This window comes from Chinchilla lanigera, unplaced genomic scaffold (assembly GCF_000276665.1).
Source record: "Chinchilla lanigera isolate Chin_1 unplaced genomic scaffold, ChiLan1.0 scaffold00074, whole genome shotgun sequence".
Taxonomy (NCBI): Eukaryota; Metazoa; Chordata; class Mammalia; order Rodentia; family Chinchillidae; genus Chinchilla; species Chinchilla lanigera.
The window spans coordinates 7,083,154-7,108,044 of NW_004955475.1; the positions used below are offsets into that span (position 1 = coordinate 7,083,154).

At 36.3% G+C, this 24,891-nt stretch overlaps 1 protein-coding gene across 1 annotated transcript in view; it reads left to right on the forward strand.

The window, feature by feature from the left end:
- The window catches only part of Ar (androgen receptor), a 178,514-nt gene that overhangs the window by 69,194 nt on the left and 84,429 nt on the right, over positions 1 to 24,891 (forward strand). The window contains exon 2 of the mRNA XM_005401581.1: positions 24,433 to 24,584. Coding sequence (XP_005401638.1) covers positions 24,433 to 24,584 — 152 coding nt within the window. The remainder of the gene's footprint in view (positions 1 to 24,432; positions 24,585 to 24,891) is intronic.

Here is a 24,891-nt window from a genome sequence, read left to right on the forward strand (position 1 = left end):
GAGACAGCTGTTAATACACTGAGTATTGTGTCTACCTAATGGCGTTCTCGTGAGCTTCATAATGGATTTGAAAGCATTTTGCTAACTTTAAAGTGTGATTCAAATGTTAGGAATTAGCAAAAATAATAAAAGAGGACAATTCATTCTCTATCCAGATGTTCTGTCTCCACTGTGACTCATGTGCTCATTCAGAGCTGTGCACATGAACCTCCAATTCATTTTTTCACAGGCTACACAGTTCCACATCAAATGAGACTAAAAGATTCTGTGTAATGGGTTTTCCCCTGTCAGGTTTTGGCTGTGGAGATGACAGAACATACCCATTTTGCATGAGCTGTCACCAACCTTGCACTACATCTAGTTATGTTGTCAGTGTTCATGCTGAATTTGGATCCTTCGGTTCAAGCAGAAACCTCAAGTTTCCTTCAAATTGTCTGGACATATCGGTCTTTAAACCTAGTTAATCCATAGTTTTTTTTTTTTTTTTTTTTATAATCTAACCATCACTGTGAAATTAAACATGTTGTGTAAATCCTGTTTCATAGTGTTTGTGGTGAGTGGAAATACATTAAGTGGCAAATCCCTGTCACAATTTACTATTTAATGTGGAGTTAATAACCACGTGGAAGTTCTGCCTTTGGTAACTATGAGATAGAAGATAAAGGTGAGAATTCAGAGCAGTTCCCAATATTGTCCTTCACATTCCAAGATAAAGAGGGCTTGAATACGCTCCTATCTTACTGTTTGATTAACAGAAAGATGTTACTAGCTACATGGTCTTCCTGTCTCCGTTCTCATATTATAATTTCAGTAGAGTCAGTTTAAGATGCAGTGGTTTTTCTGTTACACGGACCACGTCACTTTGGAAACTATTAAGGATAGGAAGGGAAGAGTCTGGCTCCACATCTCTTTGTTCTTGACAAAGAAATGAAATGTAAAATCATTTAAAATGGAATATATTGGCTAAACTGATGAATCAATATTACTGAATCTAGTGCATATTTTAGAATTCTGTACCATAAGAGTTGAAATTCACACACATAATGTAACCTTTAAAAGACACTTACTTAGCCTGGCATGGTGGCACACACCTGTAATCCTAGCACTTGGGAGGCTGAAGCAGGAGGATTGTTGTGAGTTCAAGAACAGCCTGGGCTACAAAGTGAGTTCAAGGCCAGCCTGAACTACGTAGGGGGACCCTGTCTCAAAAAAAGACAAAAGAAAAATAAATAAATAAAAGAGATTTACCCCTGAAAAATAATGAAAAAACAAAAATAAGTAATATATGTTACTAGTTACCTAATCATTCTGTCAGTGCTCCCAGTTCCCTAACCTGTAATGAAACTTATGATTTTAAGCCTTTAAATATTTTTAAGCTTAGTTAGCTACTCCTACTTGAAGCACATCTGAAAACCCTGAGGCAACCACCCAAGAGAACATGCTTGTGTTTAGGCCAGGCCTGAGAGTATCAGAATCCTTTGTGCTTCTGGATTGGGGAGATCCAATAGAGAAGTCAGTGGAATTGTAGCTTAGCATTAGAGCATTCCATATACAACATTAATTCATTAGTGTCTCAAAGATCTCTTTCCAGTGGGAGGGACGGCAACAAACAGGAACTTTTGGTAGCATGCTTAAAGTTGGTTTGATGTTTTCTTATTTATTTGTTTTTTTAAAAAACAAAAAATATAATACATGTTCATTTTAAAATAATAAAATTAACAAAAGCTTATGAAATTATCAGTCCTATGCCTGACTTCATTTATTCTCTGCTTTCCATAGAGGTAACTATGGTGAAGTGTTTCTTTGTGTATGATTTCAAGGATTTTCTGTACATGTAATAACATGTTTGTATAGTTAAATATATGTATTTTTTCACAAATGCAATCAGAATACAGTTGCTGTTTTGCAACTTCATTTCTTCATCTGACAGATGTGTTAATTTTCTTCAGGGTTACACAATTTTCAATTCTATGGATAAATTGTAAGTTATTCTGTCATTCCCTCTATTAGTGGATATGTAATAGTTTTATGCTAACTTTTTTGATATTAAAACTACTGCCATGATTAGCATTCAGGTGCTCCTTAAAAGGAATGGTTCACAAATGTGGCTCATATCTTCATTCCAATGCTCTTTACTGTATGACCTTGGGCAAAGTACTTAATTTCTCCTTGCCTCAGTATCTTTAAGAAAAATAAAGATGATAATGGCTCTACCCTAGAGCTGGCCTGTGGTTTTAATGAGTTAATAATATACAATGAGAACTTAGTATTTATACATTAAATACTATAGTAAACATTATGCAGTTGTCAGTATAATTGTACACTTTTATTAGCATACTTTGCACATCAAATAAATTCTTAGACTTTAAAAAGTTGAATAAAATGAGTACATACATTTTTAAGTGCTAAATGCCGTTACCCTTTTCCCTGCCAAAAATTACAATGGCATATTGCTAAGATTTTTAATCTTTGTAAGTCTGATAGGTAAACACAATAGTCTATAATCATTTTAATCATCTCCAGTTATTGAGTGAAAATGAGCATCTTTTATTGGCCATCTCTGTTTATATTCATGCGAACTGCCTGTTCTTGGCCTTTGCCAATTTGTTGTTGCTCTTTGGCTCCTTGTCTGTTTCTTATTGACTTAGGGAGCTCTTTGTATATAAAGGAATTTGGCTGTTTGTCATAGTGTTATAAATATTTTCCCTATTCATCTTTCAGCTTTACTGATAGGTTTTCCTAGCCGCCAGTCTCAAATTATATGTTATAGTCAAATGCATCATACTTTTTCCTCATGGCTTCAGAGTTTTGAGTTATACTTCAAAAGTGTTTCTAGGTGAGTTTGATTTAAATCATGCTGTGGAATAATTTTTGGCAAAAAGTCTCGTTAATAATTTCTGGAACAGCTATAAGAGACCTTAAAGATTACCTAATTCCAATCTTACTTTCCTCATACATCTTAAATTTTTCTTTACAGAAGAAAATAAATTTAGTCTCAAAGAAGGATTGGAGTCTAAAGGGTCTACAGTAAACTGATGATACAAGTGTTAACTGGAACTCACAGTTACTGATACCTAACTCCACTGTTCATTCAGTTTAACAAAAAAGAGCTTTCCTACGTGACAGACACATACTGAAGTAACTCAGAGAGAGAGGGAGGGGGAGAGAGACAGAGAGATTATTTTAAAGAAAAGTACGTACACAGTACATTTGATATATTTTTTTTTGTGCTCGGGATGGAATTGAGAGCCTTCTGCATGCTAAGTAAGCACTTTACTGCTGTGCCACACCCACAACCCAGGCAACATAGCTTAAAACAAAGATTTATTTTTATTTTTCTGTTTAATTTTCACTTAAAGAACACCAGTATATATAGTTTTCAATGTAAGTCACCTAGCTGTTTTCTGTATTTAGTTGAACAGTTGTACAAATACTCTTACCCAAGGATCATATCCATCTTTGCCTTCCTAATTATTTTAGATGTGAATGGAAAATGTGGCTTTATCTTAATTACAATTAAGTAGATTTTTGGTCTGAAAGATATGAGAGCTGAAATGCACTAGGTTCGCTGTTAAATGGATTCTCACCTTCTTTTCCCTACTTTAATGAGGTCTGGGATTATATCGAATTCCTTTGCAATTCTTCAGGATCTTAGTGAGCATGGCCTGTCTTAAATGCAGTCGTACCCAGTCAGTTCTCCATTCTAAAGACCTTGCATGTCTCCTCAGTGCCTCTATGATGAGGTCAAAGTTTCTTTGCACACCTTACTATAGCCACTTAATCTCTGGCACGTATCCAGAATCTTCCAGCTTTATTTATGCTTCCTTTTGCTCATACTTTTTCACTGTGTGAGGCAACTGCTTTTTTCCTAGCTGCCTGCCTAACAAGTTCAATGTAGATAAACATTACTTTTGTAACTTCTGTGAAGTCTTTCCAAATATTCCTTTCCAAGGCAAAGGTGCTCCTATAGATAAGACTTTTGGAAAGGCGCATCAAGGATCTTGGTAGACACTTTGCTACTTGGTGACTGAACTATTTAACTGCTAACTATGATAAAAAATAATAATGTCAAATCTCTAGAAATTGTCCTAAGGACATAGAGCAAGGAGCAATACATTAATTCAAGAAAATCCATTTAATCTCAGTAAGAGCATTAAGAATCAGTGAAATTTAAACCATGACTTATTCTCACCCCATGTAATAGAAGCTGTTCTTCAACACATGTAACAAAGAAGATAAAGGTTGCCAGTTTTCCCAGTTCCTACTTTGGAGCTGGAATATTCACCCCCCAGAGGGGCAGGTCACCAGCATCTCTTATGCTCCTACCCTGTATTCCAGAACCAGTTTTAGCAGGCATTTCAGCAGTTTTAGCTAAGATAATTAGACTGGGTATCACTTCCTTCACACACTTTCCACTTATGAGGGTCTTGCCCCAGGGGTGGTATGCCATGACAGCTGGGTTTCTCATTGTGCCTGCCCTGCTCACATAAGCTGAAGCCTCCATATTGGGAAAGAGAAGCCAAGAGGACTAAATGATACCATTACCCTTGAGTGTAGTTGCAGAATGAGGGAAAAATCATACTGGGAGGTGACTGTCCCTGGCCTCAGTTTCACTGCAGTGACACCGAGGTTCTCATGTGTGTGTGTGTGGGGGGGTCATTGAGAAGGAGAACATCAAAGTTCTTCCTGAGGTGACTGACTTCTTTTTCCTTTTTTTTTGTGGGTCTCAAACCCAGGGCTTCGTGCGTGCTAGGCAAATATTCCAGGAGTTGACTGACTTTATTTGGAACAGAGCATTAAGAAGTTTATGACTCAAGGAATTATTGAAAACAGTTGAAATCTTGATAGTGAGCAATTCAAAGTTGATTGGTAACTTCACGATACTAGTAGTAACAAGCAAAGCAGCAGATGAATCAGAAGGTTACCAGAGAACTGAGAAAGACAGTTAAGGTGAGCCCTCATGAGACCACACTTATTGCTAGACATGTGGAAGGTTCTGCATATATGCTAGATTGTATCCACTCAGGAGCAATTTGAGCAGAATGCGGAACTGGCTCTAAGCTTTCCTTAGGCCACACATGAATCCATTAGTAAGATAAAGGAGGCTTAAGGCTGAAAAAGATTAAACCCAGTCCCTGATAAATATTTCTTTAATAGCATGCTACTGTGACCTAAGGGCAACTCCTACCATGCCAAGCTTAACAATAAAATCACAGTCGTCTCTAGTGGAATAGAAGAATGTGCCTTCTGAAAAGCAACTAGAGGAAGAACTTTTGAACTACCTACCCCTTGCTGAATGTGGAACAAAATAATAAAGTCCTTGAACTACATATGGTCACATATTATAGCACTGAATTTATATGAAATATGAACCAATCCATAGGGACAGAAAGTGGATTAGATTCACAGGGGCTGCAGGGAAGGAAGAATGGGGAGGGAGCACTAAGGTTATAAAATTTTATTTTAATGGTATGAGCATATTCAATAGTGGCTTTAGTTGTAAAAATCTGTAAATAAATGAATACACTAAAATCATTGAATTCAATGCTTTTATAATTTTTGGTACAGTTTTTCAGTACATACAATTGTATTCCTCATGAGGAGTTGATATATGTACAGAGCAAATCTTGATTGCTTTTTCATCCCCTTGCCCTACCCTTTCAACCCTTTCTGTCTACCTCTTGTTCCCCTTTTCTTTTGCAAAATGCTACCTCCCTGTTTTTTTATTATCTATCTTTTATTTTGCTCTTTATTTATATTTTCATTTTCTCATGCAAGAGAAATCACAAGATGTTTAAATTTATGTATCTGAGTGATTTCACTTAATACAGTTTTATGGTTTCAAGGTGCATACATTTTCTAAGTGTAATTCAAGTTTGCCCATCTTTATGGCAAAGAGGTATTCCATTGTGGATAAATGGTACATTTTCTTTATCCAGTCATCTGTTGATGGACACACAGGCCACTTCCAGGTTTTAGGTACTATGGATTGTGCTGTTATAAACAAGGGTATACATGTATCACTGTAATATGATATCTTTACTTCTTTTGGGAAGATACATAGATGTATAATAGCTGAATTGAATGGTATTTCTATTTTTAGTTTATTTGAGAAATTTCCAAACTGATTTCCATAGTGGTTGGACTAGTTTCCATTCCCACTAACAATATAGAATGATTTCTTTTCCCTCTGCATCCTCATCAGCTTGTCATTCTTTGATTTCTTGATGATAGCTATTTTTTCCCTAGTAAAATGGAATCTCAGTGTTGTTTTGAATTGCATTTCTTTAACAACCAGAGATATTGAACATTTTTCATGTATTTATTGCTATTTGTACTTCTTCTGATAAGTATTTATTCACTTCAGATGCCTGTTTTTATTGAGTCTTTATTAGAGGATCATTCTTCATATAGTCTAGATTAGTCCTCTGTCCATGAACTAGTCGGGCAAAAATATTTTCAATTCTGCAGATTGTATCTTTACTGCATTGGTGATTTCTTTTGCTGTGTAAAAGTTTTTTAATTTCACATGGTCTCCTGTTTTGATTTTTGGTGACATTTCTTATGCAACTAGGTTTCTGCTATGAAAGTTGTTGCCTATGCCTATATATTTAAGAGTTTTACCTGTTTTATTTTGCAGCAGGTTCCGTGTTTCTGTTTTAACGTGTAGATTTTTTATTCATTTTCATTTTAGTTTATCAAATGGTGAAAAAAATGGGCCTAGATTCAACTTTTTGCATATGGATAGCCAGTTTACCAGCACCATTTGTTTAAAAAATACTTTTTGTCTAATGAAAAATTTTGGCCACTTTGTCACAGGTCAGAAAACTAGATATGGCTGGAGATATTTCTGCATTCTCTATTCTGTTCTGTTGATTCACATATCTGTTTTTTTGCCAGTAACATGCTGTTTTTATCACTGTCTTTTTTGTATAATTTGATGTCAGGGATTGTGATGCCTTCTGCTTTGCTCTTTTTGCTATTCTGAATCTCTTCTGTTTCATATCAATTTTAGGATTGATTTTTCTAGTTCTTGGAGGAATGATATTGGTATTTTGATTGGGACTGTATTAAATCTGTATATCAGTTTTAGAAGTATGACTATTTTGATAATACTCTATTGCTATCCCAAAATAAGGAATATCTGTCCATTTTATGATGTTCTCTTCAATCTTCTTTTTTGCTGTACTGTAATTTTTGTTGTAGAGGCTTTTTACTTCCTTTGTTAGAACTGTTTTGTGTTTTTTGTTTTTGTTTTTGTTTTTTTTTTTTTGGTACCAGGAGTCGAACTCAGGACCTTGTGTTGCCAGGCAGGCCCTTATGCCACTGAGCTATATCCCCAGCCCCTTCCTTGGTTAGGTTAATTACTGCATATTTAATTTTTAATGATATTGTGAATGGTATTGTTTTCCTAATTGCTTTGAGTTTATTATTTGTGTGTAGGATTGGTATTAATTTTTGTGTGTTGATTTTGCATCCTGCTCTACTAATTTGATTACTAATTCTAGGAATCTTTTAGTTGAATTTTTGGGTCTTTTGTATATTGAATCATATCACTTGCAAATAATGACAATTTGATTTCTTCCTTTCTAATACACATCACTTTTATTTCTGTCTCTTGTCTGATTGGTCTGGGTAAGTTTTCAGAACTATATTGAACACGAGTGCTGAGAGTGACATCATTTTCTTGTTCCTCTTTTAGAGGAAAAGCTTTCAGGTTTTCCGCATTAGATATGATGTTGGCAGTAGGTTTGTCATAAATGACTTTTGTCAGATTGAGATGTGGTTCTTCTATAGCAATTACAGGTTCATTTTTATCAAGAGTGGATGTTGGATTTTTGTCAAAGGCTTGTTCTACATCTATGGAAATGAACCTGTAATTTTGTCCTTGATTTTGTTTATGTGATGTATTGCATTTATTGATTTGTGCATAATGAAGCATTCCTACATCCCTGGTATAAAGCCTACTTAGTCATGAAGTATAACGTATTTGACAATGTGTTATATTCTGTTTGCCAGTATTTTGTTGAGGATTTGTACATGTTCGTTAACATGTTTCTGCCAACCTGAATGGCTGGTGGTACATGCATGACTGTGCTATTGGGCAGTGTGAACCATTTATAGTTAGCTATTTAACAACAGACAATGGAATTCAGATTAGAGCTACCTGACAGCAAGGTATGTGAAATATTGCCCTGTCATGAATGTGTTAAATAGACTGACCTGTAGTTTTGTTTTGTTTTTTCATTTGTGTCCTTTTCAGGTTTTGGAATCAGGGTAATGCTACCATCCAGGTACGAGTTTAGGAGTTTTCTTTCAGTTTTATTAAAAATTTTGAGGATTATGGGAATTAATTCTTCCCTGAAATTCTTGTAGTATTCAGCAATATATCCATCAAATACCACTTTTTTTTAGTTGGTAGATACTTCTAAATTACTGCTTCAATTTAATTGTATGTTATTGGGTTATCTAGGACTTTTATATTTTCTTAATTCAGTTGTAACTCATAGGAATCTTTCTATTTCTTCTGAATTCTCTATTTTATTGGAATATGTGTTTTCAAAGTAGTTACTAAAAATCTTCTGGATTTTAGGTGTGTCCACTGTGATTTCACCTTTTTCACTTCTAATTGCATTGATTAATTTGAGCAATTTCTTTCCTTTCTTAGGTAAGTTTGGCAAAGGGCATGTCTATTTTATTCTTTCACAGAGTCAGCTCCTTGATTCATTGTTTCTTTGTTGTACATTTTAGTCTAAAGTTCATGAATTTTTGTTGTGGTCTTTATAATTTTATTCCTTGTACTTGCTTTGGATTTGGATTGTTCTTGCTTTTCTAGGTCCAGGCAGTGCATCAGTAGATTATTTGGGTTCACTCCTATTTTTCTGATGTGAGCATTTACAGATACAACCTTCTGTCTTAGTCCTGCTTTCATTGTGTCCCATAAACTCTGGTATGTTCTATGGCATTGTCATTTGAGTCCAGGAACTGCATAATTTCTTCCTTGATTTCTTCTGTGACTCATTAGTTATTCAAAAGGGTACTGTTTAATTTACATGTGATTGCATAATTTATGTGGGTTTTTTTCATCACTTTCTGGTTTCATTGCATTATGATTTGATAATATCCATGGGATACTTTTGATTATTTTGCATTTACTTACGCAAGTTTCATGGGCTAGCAGTAGGTCTATTTTGGAGAAAGTTCCATGTACTGAGGAAGAAGAATGTGTATTCTGTTGTTGTTCAGTGGAACACTGTAGATACCTATTCTATTAATTCTATTTGTTTGAAAGTTTAGTTCAACTCTGATATTTCTTTGTTGATATTTTTTTGTCCAACTGATCTTTCTACTTGTGACAATGGGATACGGAGGGCCCTCACTATAATTGTGTTGATGGTTATTTGACCTCTTATGTCCAGCAGTATTTTTTATGAAGTTGTGTGTATTGTATTTGGTGCATATATGTTCATAGTTGTTATCTCTTCCTGTTGAATTGTTCTCTTAACCATTATGCAGTGACTGTGTTTGTCTTTTCTGATCAGTTTTTGCTGCAGTCTACCTTGTCAGAAAATAGAATAGCTATTCATGCTGGTTTTGGGGTTTTAATTGCATGTCATATTGTTTGACATTCTTTGATCTTCAGTCTGTGAATTTCTTTTCAGATTAAATGTGGTTCTTATATGCGGCATATCGATCAGTATTATTTCTTGATCCATTTTATCCAGTATGTGTCTTTTGACTGGGGAATTGAGACCATTCATAATGACAGTTATTAATGGAAGGTACTGACTTATTCCTGTCATTGCACTATTTTCTTATTGTTGGTCCCCCCCCACCGCTTTCACTTAACTGCTTGCTCTGACTGCTATATTCATTCTATTACACCTTTTGCATTGTTGGATACAATGTTTCTTTCTCAGATATCCTTCAGTATTTTGGAGTGTGAGTTTGCCTGTCATGACTTTCATAAGTTGTTCTTTGTCATGGAAATAGTTTATTTTTCCATAAATTTTTAAAGATAATTTTGCAAGTTCTATAATTCTGGGCTGGAAGTTGTTTTCTTTTGGGGGTTACAACACTTAACTGCAAGATTTTCTGCCTTTGTGTGTTGAGAAGTTTGCTGTAATTCTGATGAGCCTAACTTTATCAGTAATTTGTTACTTTTCTCTAGCAGCTTTTAAGGTTTTGTCCTTGTGTTGGATATCTGAAATTTTGGTTATGGTGTACACTAGAGTAGTTCTTTTCTGATTGATACTATTTATGGTTCTATATTCATCACTGCTCTGTATGTTAAATTCATTTCCATTTTCAGAAAATTGTCTGCTATTATTTCTCTGAACAGGTCTGTTAATGCTATTTCTATCATTTTCTGATTTTTTACTAATGTCAGTTGATCTTAGATTAGTCTTCCTTGTGTCATCTAAGAGTTGATGGATCCATTTTTCATGTTCTCTTATTGGCTTAAAGGAATCTCTGGGTAACTTTTTAATGACATGAGCCTTATCTTCTTATTCTGATACTGTCCTCATAATGGTCACTTTTACTGCTCCAAATTTCTTTAGAGTTTTTAATTGCCTGAATTTCTCTTTGGTACCTTTTCATGGACTCTAATTCTTTTCTATACTGATTATCTATGCTTTGAACCATTTTGCTTTGGTCATCTAGTTTTTATTAGGGTCTTCTGTATAATCCCTGAATATTTCATGTATTGTTTTTTATCTGTTTCTTTATATCTCCTTTGAGCTCACTGAACACCATATTGATCTGTTTTTAAGTCTCCTCTTTTATCATTTTGAATATTTCATCTGTATGGCTTTTGATTTGCTCCCTTTCAATGCACCAAAGAACACTTTTGGGGGGAGACGAGAGTTTTAGGAAGCATTTTGTTGCCTTATCTTCTCAACGTCTAGTTTGTGTGCAGCACTGATGTGTGAGGGTGGATTATAGTGGAAGACTTTATTGGTAGTATGGAGATCTCTTAAATTAGCGACTTACTTCATTTCAGTGATGTGCTGTGGACATGGCAAGCCCTAGACCTTTGCCTCTGTCCCAAGATCTGACCCTCTCCATTAATTTGGGAAGGGAGAACAAAATGCAATTGGCCCAGCACCCAGTTCTCTAAGAATGGACTGCGGTATTCTTAATGACACAAAGGCAATCCAATATTGGCATACAGAGACAACCATTTAGTAGCAACAACTATGCCACCCTGGCAATAGCAACTAAATCTGCAACAATAAATAACAAACTGGATATGAACATTACATAAGAATCAATAATATACTACCCTTAGCCACAAAAAGAGATCTATAATTATAGTATAAGCACTAAGATCAATCAAATATTAATCTCCAGTAAGTGTCTACTAAATTCAGTAATTGTACCTCCACAATAGAAGGAATTGAACAGCAATAGCATGAAGTAAGCTATCTACAGATTAACCACTTAACAGTTTATCCTGAGTGTCACTTGGGAAAAATGTTTGATTGTGTGCCAACTATCCTCAGCATGATTCGGGCAGCTGTCATTTCAACTAGTTAATTTTTGTATTGAATAAATTTGATAAAATTGTCATTTTAATATTTTCTGTTATATAAATTAACCAAAAATACACTTTTGGTCATCCTTCATTTAAGCAATTGGGCTGGTAATTGGTAAATAAAGCTTAGTAGGTACACTAGGAAATAGAAGACATGGGAAACAGAAGAATGAATGAAAACAGATTTGAAAATTTAAGCAATGGAAGATGAGAAGGATGAGAAAAATGTGAGATAAAGTATCTTTCAGAGTATCAGGAAATTAGCAGAATTAGCTAAAAGTAACCAAAAAGAAAATACAATAAAAAGAAGAAAAAGAAAAAAATAAGAAAAAGGGAAAAATAAGAAAAGCAATTAAAAGGTAAACAACACCAAACCCCTAAAAAATGAAGAAGAAAAAGAACAGAAATGAAACTAAAAAAACAATCCTCTGTATTTCTGAATGAATAGTTGCTTTCCAGGATTCACAGTTTTGGAATCCAGCAAGTCATGGTTTTCTTCACCTAGCTTTACAGTCTGTGGATTTGTGAGGTGTTCCCTTACTTTTAAGAGGCACCTCTGTCCTTATACCCCAGAATGTAGCAATTTTGTAAGCTTAGATGTGTCCTTGCTCGTGTTGGTAGATGTGAAAATCAGTTAGGTCTATGGCCTGTTCTGGGTGTAGACAGCTTGCTGGGGTCACAGGTAGACAGGTGGAATTAATGTCAGCATTTATAGACTTCGCACTCTCTGAAAGCCACCCATGTGGGCCTGGCTTCTCACTATGAAGGGCAGGACCTTGTGTCCTTCCCAGCCTGAGCTTTAATTTCCAGAGGGAGGGGTGATATGTCTGGCCCATACCTTCTCTGCAGCTGTCCCTGTGGCTCTCTCTCCCCCAGTCATTGTGAGGGTAATAGTGCAGTGAAGTGTTCTGTAGTTTTTCCGTGGCTCACACTTATTGAATCCCTTCTCAAAATGGCTCCTAATTAAACATTCTCTGGCAATATGGTGAGCACTGCACTGGATTTCTCTTTAATTCTAGCTGCTCTGGGAAAAGAGGTCAATTTGAAGTAGAATCCCACACTGTTTTTGCAGTTTATATAACCACCAACTTTTCTTGGAGCTAGCACTGCCAGTCCATTCCATTATTTCTCCATGGAACACACAATCTTAGGGGTTTAAAATTTTTGTGTTTGCAGAGTCAGGTTCCCTGCCCTGAAATCCTGGATAACCTGGATTCTAGGTCCTGGAGAGGCCTTGTTTTGCTGGTGATCACCATTCTCTCATTCTTCCTCGAATCTCAAAAGATCAAATTCTGTACCTTAAATGGATGAAGTTTATGTTAAATAAATTTTATTTCAGTAAAACTGTTTAAAAGACCGTCTTTCCCTTATCCATATTCTTATATCATTCTCTATTATTTTCACTTGTGAATTCCTTCCAAATGACATTTTAACAACCATGTTGTCTTTCACTGCCTCAAGAAATAGGGTCTGTGGCCAGGCCATAGAGGGATTCAGTTGCTACTCTTGGAATGGGTGTGAAAGTTTTGATAAAGACAATGAGTTATAACAGAGAATATGACAATTTCATCTATGAAAATATGTAAAAAGACTAGTTCCATGGGCTAAAAGGGTAGAGGGATTCATTGTAGAAAGTGTGCTTCTTTATTAGCATAAATAACTTTTAGCATAGATTATCCTAAATCTCCCAATTTTGATTTATAGTTTTATAAAAGCAGACTTTTTGCTTTCAAAATACTTAACAATATTTTTGTAATGCTAGTGGGGATTGAATCCAGGGATTTCATGGTGATGTACATCTCTAGCCCTTTTTTTTAAATTTTTGAGACAAGGTCTCACTAAGTTACTCAAACTGTACTCAGACTTATGATCCTCCGGCCTCAGCCTCCCAGAGTGCTGACATTACAGATGTGCTCCACCATGTCTGACAACAAACAGCATTTTTTTCAGCTTTTGCCCCCACCTTTACTTTAACAAGAAGTTACAAAATGGGGTTTGAAAATAATTATATTTGCCTCCAACATTGGTGTATAGATAGAATGAGTAGAGTTAGTCATGATTTCCAAGCTTCTACAGCTAGAGGTTAGTTGAAAGATATTGTTCTTCCCCAGCATGATACAGTGAAGGAGTAGTCAATTGGACCTAGCTTTTAATTCTTAGTGTGAGTTTTTTCCTAGTTGCAAAACTTAAGAAAGGTACCATGCTTCTTTATGCCTCAGTTTCTCTTCTATCAAATGGAAATGATAATCTGTACCAAGCATATTATGGAGAGGATGGATATGATAATTGATATGAAAGTACCTAAAATATAGCCACATAGATTATGGTAACAATTATGGTAGTGGTGGTGGCAGCAGCTATGTTGTTAGCAATGCCTGCATATTACATACCAGGCACTGTGCTGCACACTCGACATGAATCAGCTGACATTATCCCATATAACAATCTGGTGGGTTGATATTGTGAATATCCACACTACATAAGATAAAAAAACTGTTATTGCTATAAAAGCTTAGTTAGTGTGACTATAGATAATTATACTAATGCTATGTGATAAAAAGAGTAAATAAATATTAGCTTTCTTCTTTTCCATGAATATTTTTCTATCTCCATCCAAGTTACGTATAGTTGGTCATAAAATTTTCTGTTTGAAATATGTGTAGAATGGAAACATCTAACCAAGATGTTATAGGATATTGAATGACGCTGGAGTAGAAGGTCTCAAGCAGCCTAGCATTACTTAGCCCTAAGAAAGATCCTCAGACTACTCTAGCATTTTCAGCTTCCAAATCATGCATAAGGCAAGAACTGACACATTTTGGATCTATTATTTCTTCATTGTCTAAGAAACACAGGGTACAAAATATCATTTTAGATGGCTAAAACAGTGTAAGTAAAGTACTTCACAGCCCTCTGCTAACTGTCTTGGGGGAGTTCATTTTCAGCTGTCCTAGTGTTACTTTTTGTGTGATAATGTTCCACCCAGCTGTGTGTCTCCCACCCCCACTCTGCAGCAGCTCCCACCTATTTCTTTACCATACCTCCTTTTCTTCCAGGATAAAGCACTTGAAGATTTGCGAATGGAGTGGGGAAACTGCAGTGTCTTAGTTCCCTTACCAGAAACACTAACCCACTTTCTTGCAAATTGTGCTTGTCAAATTGGTTCATTATTCATTCATAGATGTAATAATTGTTTTTAAAACACTATAATTAAATACCAAGCCATATGGTAGGCATGTTTGATATGACAGTGAATAAAACAAGTCATGGTTCCTTTCAAATAACAATAGAGACAAGGCGACCAGCAAACACCCTGGTACTGTTTTGAAGGCTAAGGGTCTAATGCTCTTGTGATCACATAGCACTTCATCCAAATCTCATTCTGCTTCAGAGGTAAGACATTTTGAACCAAGTACCCAAAAGTTAGTCATTGAAGACAAAATCATGGAATCCTAAAGAAAACTAGTGCCAGGAAGGCAGAAGAATGGAATTATCATGGAATATGTGGTCAGGAGTTGTGGTATCTAGGTCCAACTCTGTTTATCACTGTCTAATTAAGATACTTCTCTCTCTCTCTCTCTCTCTCTCTCTCTCTCTCTCTCTCTCTCTCTCTGTGTGTGTGTGTGTGTGTGTGTGCGTGTGTTTTGCTTGTCTGGAAATGGGATTAATGAAAATCCCAACAACAGGGCTGTTGGGATTATTAAATATCACACATTTTGTATTCCTTGGCCCTACTACACTTAGCAGTATCTGAAATTATGTTTTTCAACACTTTTTATGCTTGCTTCATGCACTGCTCATTTAAATAAAAAATCTCTTAAAACAGTCAAGGACTTTAACTGACATGTCACTATATTGTTAGTCTAATGGTACCTGGCATATGATAAGTAATAAATACATTTTTCTTGACAGAATAGGTAATAATGAATGTACAGGTACTTTTAAATTTATAAAATGTTCTTTGTGTTATTGTGAAATTAAACTTGTTAGACTAAAGAGCCTCTAATTCATCCCCTTTGTCTTATAGATAGCAGCAGTTTGGTGAATCAGAAAGAGTTCAAATTGCAGCCCCGCTTCTTTCTAACTACTTCACTCTAGAAAGGTTACTTAACCTCCTTGAGCTTTCTACTCTTCTGTTTGCCTCACAGAACAGCTGTGCAGATCCCACAGGACAAATGTTTGTGAATGTTCTTTACGTGCTTGATGTGCTCTACAAATTTTTAATAAGTTAAGAAAACTGAGAGTGAGGAAGTAAGGTGATTGCCTGAAGGTTGGTTATACAGTGCATTAGTATCAGAATTTAAAATGGAATTCCGGGCTTCCAGCTCCCAGTCTAATATACTAAGGTAGATTTGAGAGCGAAACAGAGTGGGATACAAGGTACTGACTAGGAATAAGAGAAAGCAGGCTCTCTCCAGCTGCACTTTGTCTCTTCATCATACTGGGAATGACAAAATAGTAAGACACCATTCCAGAGGTCACACGATCACTTTGTAGAAAGGAAAGAGCTTGTTCATCAAGCTGAACAGTTTGTCTCTGCTCATTAACAATGACAGTTCCAATAGATCCATACCATTTCACTTTTACCTGGTCCAAATATATGCCAGGTATGACACATTCTCCTTCTCAGGTTCTATTGTAAATTACATTTTGTTCACTTCTTTGTCTGTTTGTAATACTGAAAGAAAAGTATGTTAGGAGTATGGCAAGTGGTTGTTCTTTACTTCTACTAAGGACAGAGAAAACAATCCGAAAGATTCAGGTAAGGTTTGAGGAAGAACTTCATGGCCAAGACTTAAGAGGTATGAAGATCAAATGGATATTGTGAAATTTGGGGAATATTTTTGGGAAAAATATTTTTGGAAAAAAGGAGATTCAACTTGTCTGTTTTCAAGCTGTTTTGTAGCTTGAGAGGAAGGAAAGGAGCAATGAAAGAGAAAGAAGAGTTGAGCAGGAAAAACTGAGCTAGACACCAGGAATTCCATGAGTCAAGGCCACATGGTAGGTGGGAAGCAGACACATGCATGGATTTTTTGTGATATAAAAGATTAAAGGTACTTTTAAAGAGGACTATACAAGTGGAGGGATGATCATATTTTATTCAGTACACACAGAGTGAGGAAAAGCTTCATGGAATAGATGGTGGTATCATGAATTGAGATGTGAATTATGAAGTGAAGTAGCAAAGGAGGTAGATGGTAGAGGATAGGGTAAAGTCATTCAAGTTGGAGGGTGTGGCAGTGTAAATAAGAACACACAGAGGCTTAAAACAGCAGGGTTACACTGAGGAACTGCAAAGTGATGGTACACTTGAAAAGTCATATTGAAAAAGTTGTGAGGCAGGTGAGACAAGGATCTAGAAATCAGTCTTGAATGTCATGATGGTAGTTTGAATTTGGATCCTGTATGCTAGGTGATTTTCACTTGGTCATTTAATAAAAATGTACACACTGATGTAGGAACTGTAACATAACTTCAGACTTACAAGAAAATAGTTTGTATCTGAGCTCTGTATTGCTGATTAATCCTCTTATGACTCTAATACAGTACGTCTGTGAATTAGGACCACAGTGATAAGCCATGGAGAGTTATTGAGTGATTTTATGGAGACCGGTTACAGAATCAGATGCTTTCGGTAGGATTGCTGGAGGGTTCTCTGTGAGGATCAGGAAACAAAAGGGCTTGACCAAAATAGTTACAGTAATTTGAAGGCAAAGCTGTAGGGGGAATGTTTAGGCAGTAAAATTAACAGATATTAGTCACAGATTGACTGATTGGACTGTGGTGCTAGGTGGGTGCATTGAGAAGTGTTATTACATTGAGTTCAGAATGACTCAGGCTTTCTGGGTTGAGTCACTGGCTACTGCCATCCATTGTAAGTAACTAACAGTCTTATAGTTGACTAGATGGTTAATCTAATAACCTGATGGTTAATCTTGGAGTCAGGGTTTTGAGTTGTAATCTTGAGGCCATTATTTACTCTCTACTCATCTGTAACAGAATGTTTTAGGTTTCTGGACCTCAGTGCTGTCCTATGAAATGGGCATAATGATACATACTTCATTCATTTGTTGTAAAAGCTAAATGAGGCTAAACTATATAGAGCACAGTATTTTAGCTGGGACATTTATAAAGGCCAGCTCTTAATATTTTACTGTATGTTGTGATGTATATTGGATTTTTTGATGTACACTGGACTAAATGGGGTTAAGGATTTTTAATCTCAGTTAATGAACTCCCTCTCCACATCAAAATCAGTCTCTTACTGAGAGCAGGGTACTTTTTCCAAGTGTCAAGTTAATAGCTGGCCTAGTTTTCCTTAGGCTCAGCATCACTGTATATCATTTAAGAGATTAGCAAAAGATCTGCTGTGAATTATCTCAAAGAGGCTGTTTTCCTATCTCCTGTAAGTTCTCTGGTCCAGTATGAAATGTCTAACCTTGGCTTCTTAATTGTAGACTCAGTGTGGAATCTCAGCAACTTTTGATTACCTGAATTGTGGCTGGTCACATGGTGCTAGCTTCCTTCTTTAGATTTCCAAAGTCCTCAAACACTTGAATGAACATTTTTCACATTTCTTCAGCTACACTGTCTGTGTTTCAAAGTCACAGAATGACTTCAAAGACTAGTGGTTTTTCCAGTGTGTTCACTAGTTTGGGGTAAAAGACGTTGTCGTGGCTGCTGCTTTTCTGCTTTATCCAGTAGTGTCTGATATAAGAGACAACATTATTATCACAGAGCTCACTGGACTGGAAGTCAGATGTCCTGGGCTGTAATTTCAAGGGAAAGTTCGAGCTGGATGGAGGAGATGGGAAGAAATTACCTTGTGAGTGTGCCAGGCCCTTTCTCATGTATTGTCTTAAACTCTTATCACTTTAGCCTTTTGAGCCTAGAATGGTATTCCCTTCGTTTGATGGTTAAGGAAACTGATGGGCAGGGAAGTTAAATGCATATTGAGTCCAACATTACATAGTTAATGATCAATAAGAGGTGGATTCAGACTTCGAAGTCTCTGTCTATAAGAGCCTTTGCTCTTTCCTCTTATGGTGCTATAACTTACTAAGAAATATATATTTGACTTTGAACTTCATAGGCCTCAAAAGTAAAGTGGGTCTTTGTAACAGTTACACTGCATTACAATAAATCTCCTGAGACCACATTTAGAATAGGGGAAAGGGATATGCAAGAACAGATTCATGACAGTCAATGATTTCTGAATATAATACCAAAAACACAAACAACAAAAGAAAAAAATTGGTAAGTTGTAATTTGCCCAATTTGATAGTTTGTATTGCAAATGTTATCAACAAAAAAGTGAAAATTCAACACAGATTAAGTACTTGTATATTATATACTGACAAGGGTATTGAATATAGAATATGTAAGCCATCTTACAACTCAGATAACCCAAAGAATTGCATAAACATTTCCACATATCAGATACACAAAGGATGAATGCTCCACACCGTTAGTCATTAGGGAAATGCAAATCATGAACAAATAGAGATACCACCTCACCTCTACTAGGATGGTTATAGTAAAAACAAAAAATTATAAGTGCTAGCTTTGATATAGACATATTAGAACGCTTATAAATTGCTGGTAAAAAATGTAAAGTGATATAGCCACTTAAGGAAACAGCTTGAAAATGTCTTAAAATGTTAGTTTGACCTAGCAATTCCATTCCAAGATATCTACTCAAAAGAAGGTAAAGCAAGTACACACAAACACACACACACACACACACAAATTGTACACTATTGTTCATTGCAGCATTATTCAGAATAGCCAGACTAGAGGAAACTCAAACCTACCGATGAACGTTAAGTACAAAATGTAGTACACATATCCATGCAGTAGACTATAATAATAATAACAAGAAATGAAGTACTGATACATGCTACACTATGGATGATAATAGAAAACATTATGGTAAATGAAAGAATCAAATCCAGGGGCTGGGGATTTAGCTCAGCGGCAAAGTGCCTGCCTGGCAAGCGCAAGGTTGTGAGTTCGGTTCCCAGTACCGGAGAAAAACCAAAAAAAAAGAAAGAATCAAATCCAAAAAGAAGACATATTGCATGATTTCATTCATATTAACTGTCCATAAAAGGAAAACCTTTAGAGGCAGAAAAGAAAGTAATGTTTCTGTGGTCTGAGAGGAAGGGGTAGTGGTGAATGCCTTCTTATGGGTACCTGATTCCATTCTGGGATAGGGAAAATCAATCTTCCCCTTTCTCTCCTCATGTGTTTCTTTCTCCAAAATACCTGCATAGCCAAGAAGAACGCTATTTTTTAGTTTTTAGGAAAACAGACATTTCTGTTTTTTGACAAGACGAAGCTTAACACAGGCAAACTTTATGGCACATCTAACCATATGGAAGGTACAGAGAAAAGCCCTTAATTTGTACTGGCTAATGTAATTCTCAAAGACCCCTCAAGAGGTCATAGTATCCCCATCTCACCAGATAGCGTCAGTGGAGTTCAGAGAGCCTTAATGACTTGGCCTAAAATTCAGTGGTGGAGGTAGGATTCCAACCCAAGTCTGGCTGGTTGTAAAGCCCTACAAGAAAAATTTCTCTGTGACTTTTCCATTTTATCCTGCTTCCACAATTGAACTTGCTCAAATGAGTCATTCGTTTCAAAGTATCCCCTAATTTTCCTTGGAAGAAAGAGTAGGGAGTGGGGAAAGAGGACAGAAGAGAAAAAGAAGGGGCAGAGAGACTGAAAAACTCAACTGAGTGCTGAGGGTTCACAAGCCCCACCTCCTTACAGTTGATCTTGCATTTGCAGGCTGACAACCTGAATCCACTTTTACTTAACTAGTTGTGCAACTTTTGGAGAATAGCAAGTGGTGTCTCAGTTCAGAATTCTTCAATTCTGTGATGCAATACTTGCTTCAGGCTCACAAAATCAAATACCCTGCTTCTGGATGATAAGTGGCCATGTAACCGAGAGAAGTGAGAAGAAAACACTGTTGCATGCAAATTCTGCACTTGTCCTAAAAACAGACCTCTGCTGCTGTGCTTGCCGTTGACATTTTTGGGGGAGATATTCAAAATTTCTCTGGTTTTTATTTAATTTGTCTTTTATTATGTGCTGCTATAGTCAAATACATGAAACATGTAAGTAAATTATACAGCATAACAATTGAATGAACACTCATGAGTCCTAATTACTAAGCAACAATGTTAAGCCCAAGATCACAGGAGGCCTAATAGAATGCCAGCTCTGTGAGGGCATGGATTTTTGTCTGTTTTGTTCACTGTTTTATCCCTCAGTACCTAGAATGGTACCTGGTGTGTGGTATTGGGTTAATGTTTTTTAAATGAATGCATAAATCTACTTGTATCCTCCTTTGCCAGAGTGAGCCTCCCCTCAGAACTATATTAGTCTATACTTGTGTTTACTGTTCCCTTGGATTTTGATAGTTTTTTTCACATATATGTTCCCAAATAACATATCATTTGTTTGTGCTTCTACTCAACTTCATGCTTTTGTGAGTTAGCCATGTTATACAACATTAACATGTGAGATAAACCTATGTATAGCTTTACCCTATTTCTTGTCATTATTGAGTTGTATTTTATTGAATGAATGTGCCATAATTTTTATCTTTTCTTCTATCATTGAATGTCTTTCTGCTTTTATAAATAAAACTGCTGTGAGCGTTCCTGCAAGTGCCTCCTCATATGTATGTGCACAAGTTTCCCTGAGATATAAACCTAGGAGAGGGACTACAGCTGTAATTTTCATTTCCAGTTCCCAAAGTTTAGTTCAAGAGGCAGAACTGCAGTGTACCTTTTGTCCTCACTAAAGCAGGGTGAGTGGGGGTGCTGTTCAGTACACTTTGAGGGAGGGAGAGAGGGAGAGACAGACAGACAGACAGACAGACAGAGACAGAGACAGAGAAAAACTGGTCAGAAGTTATCTCAGGCCTCTAGTCAATGTGAGTTTTACTTAGCAAAAGTCCACATTGTGAAATTCCCTTTATTAGTTCTCCTCCATTTATTCCTTCTTAATAGTGATTTTTGTGCAATGTGTACTTCATTAACCTCAAATCTAATAAAAATGTTGATTATTTTAGTCTCAATTGTAAATTTGTTTAGTAGTTTAACCACTTTTAACTGTATTTCAAATTTTGGTATTGATGAAAATATATATTTCTTTCAAAAATTTTTAATAATAATATGAAGTTTATGCTCATAAGAAAATTTAACTGGAAATCCTATATTGTGGAATAGAGACACAGTTTGCACAGCACTGCTGTACAACTCACTTATTTTCTTTAAACGAAACCATTGACCTGCTGAACAGCAATTCCTCATTTCTATTTCTTAAGGGATCTTTGCAAAAAGACATCTTATTTGCTCTTGGCATGTTTCCATTTTACTTATTTAATATTTATTTTATAATCACTTATAATCACTGTTGTTATCATAATCTAATTTACCCATTTATACCTTATACCTTTAAAAAAATAGCCCTGTCTTTGAGGTGCTTCTTATTCTTTAGCAGTCTGCAGTCTGCTTTTAGTATATCATTTACTATGTTATTTTACTCTTTGCTTCCAGTCTTCTCTACCAGATGAGGAGTTGTGAAGGGACAATAAATATCTTGAGGACCACTGTATCACTAGAATCTAGTCTGTGCCTCATCCATAAGCCTAGGTGCCAAGAGCTGAGTTGAACTGATCTATCTAAATCTCACCCCTCAGTCTCATAACATGGTTTGTCAATGGATAACAATCTGCACTTTGGAGTCAGACTTACTTCAGATGAAATCCTCGGATTGCCATTTACTAGATATATGATTTTAGGTAAATTTGCTTGATTACTCTAAGCATCAGTCTCCTCTTTGGCAATATAGAAATAATACAGAGCTACAGGGATGTTTGGGAAGTTAAATGAGATAATATACAAAAAAAATGGCCTGGCATGTGGAATGCCTAAATACTTGTCCTGCTGATTTTATCTGAATTGTTTGCATTAATTATAGAAGTTAAGAAAGTGGAGAGAGGAAGAAACTGGTAAAAAAATTGTACTATTTCTGGTTTAAAGACTGAGGATGGGAACACAATCTTCACCATAGGAAATGACATTTTAGCCAGGAGAATGGCTTTCTTTGCAATTGGCTGAATCGCATATTAGAAGTGAGGTACTTTTGAATATATGGCCCCCCTGACTTTGATTTGTTGAAGAGACTCCCTCTGGCTTTCCTGTTAGAGCAGGAAAGGGAAGGCTTGAGAGGAGAGAAGGTAGGCCACTATAATCAGTGGCTGGGTTTGCATATCTACATAACATTTTGAGTGTTTTTTGTTGTACTTGGAACTTGAATAAAGGCTGATATTTGTGTCTTGGAGATGAAATCCTTGTAAAATATAGCCTGAGGAAAAGCTTTCTTTGCTATTGCCCTGTCAGATTTGCTCATTTGCAGTTAAGGGGAGGATAACCTTTGATGCTTTTGCTGGATTCTGATGACTGTGTTGAGCGTGATAACCAAAGAGTGACTGGTAGTAAAGATAAGTAATGGGAAGACAATAGGGTAAAAGAAACTATGTCAAACTTGGAGTCAAATAATCCTGGGCTTGGGATCAAATCACCTGGGCTTGTCCCCTCTGAGTCTTACTCTTTCATTAGTCCAATGGACATACAATGAGAAAACAAGCTTGTCTCACTAAGTTGTTGTGAAGTGTTGAAATCATACAGCATAGCAAACAGGCTCCCATTAGGGCTTATTTGCCTTCCTTTTGTTTTTAAGGAAGATGTACTCATGAAATATAAAAGTTGCATTTCTGTGGATGATATTGTGGCCATTGGCCATCCCTCTGAGACAGATTAACCGATAAGGTCACTTGAGTTTTGGTTATGGTTAGACATAGGACATAGGAAAGACAAAAGCTGACCTTTGGTTAGTAAGACCTATATGACATTTCTTTGAATTTGATTTAATTACTATGGGAGACTAAGAATCACCAGTGTGCAAAGTTTTTAAGATTGGTTTTCTGGCCTTTTCGCTTCACAATCAACTTGAAGAACTCAGGCACAGACCTTCTTGGAGTTAGACAGTGAGACCAGGTTTCTTCTGAAGCTCCATCCTTGCCCAAGGAACCCCTGAGTCTTATAATGGCCAAATGTTTTGATAGCAGCACAAAAGATTTCCCATATAACTATATATTATTTCTCAACAAAAACATCAGACAGGGATTCTGCTACTTTGTAAAATGTGGGCAAAATGATGCCCATGTGATCTAGAAAGACTTTTAAGGAAAGTGAAAGACTGAGAAAAAAACAGTGAAGAATGGTATGGTAATACTTATGTAATAATTATGACACTTCCTTTGTGTATTCAGCCTAAGGACTACAGTCTGATTTATATTGTCACTTACTGTAGCAACTCAGAAGGGTGGGTGATATTATCCCTATTTTACAGATGAGATTTGAGGCTCAAAGAACTAAAGAAAAGCACATGAAACCATTTTGATTTTGGTCAGTTTGGTCATAAGTCTTCCTTTGGGTGAGGTAATGTCATAAGGTAATGTTTCATTGCTTTAAAAATGTTGCCTGACCACCACCTTAAATTAGGCAGCTTAACCACCCATTTCTTGCCTTCATTTTTCTCTCATGTAGATAAAATCTATGAGATTGGCTTATCCCAGAGAATTTCTCTGATCCTTTATCAGGATCCAAAAATCTTGGCTCATGCTATAGGAAATGCTGCAAAAATCAGGATCATCCTTAGGAGAAGTCCTAGGAAAATTCAGCTTGACTCACTTGAGCAATGACTTATAATAAATTATCCATACATTTTACTCCTAAAGACCTTAGAATTTTACTCTGCTATTTTTGCCACCTGTTAACATGTCTTGCTTTGTTTTCTGTGTGTCTTTCTAGTTTGGAGGATGCCAGGGACCACGTTCTGCCCATCGACTATTACTTTCCACCGCAGAAGACCTGCCTGATCTGTGGAGATGAAGCTTCTGGGTGTCACTATGGAGCTCTCACTTGTGGCAGCTGCAAGGTCTTCTTCAAAAGAGCTGCTGAAGGTAAAGGGTCTTGTACATTCATTTGTTTCCCTCTCCTCATTTTCTCTGAGAGAGATATGTGCCTTCCAAGGCCCAGGATTCATGTCAGGAACAATGTCTTTGGCAGAGTCCTCTCAAAGAACCTATAAGCTAAAGAAACAAATTTTCATACTTTCTGGTCATCTGGTTTTCCCTTAGTTGTACAGGCAATATAAGTAATAGAAGTGGTCCCATCTGGTGCTTGGTGCTTGTTACGTCCTAGGAATGGAGATAAATTAATGATTTGGAAAAAAATAATTTTCTTCCTGCTTATTTTCCACTCTACTGC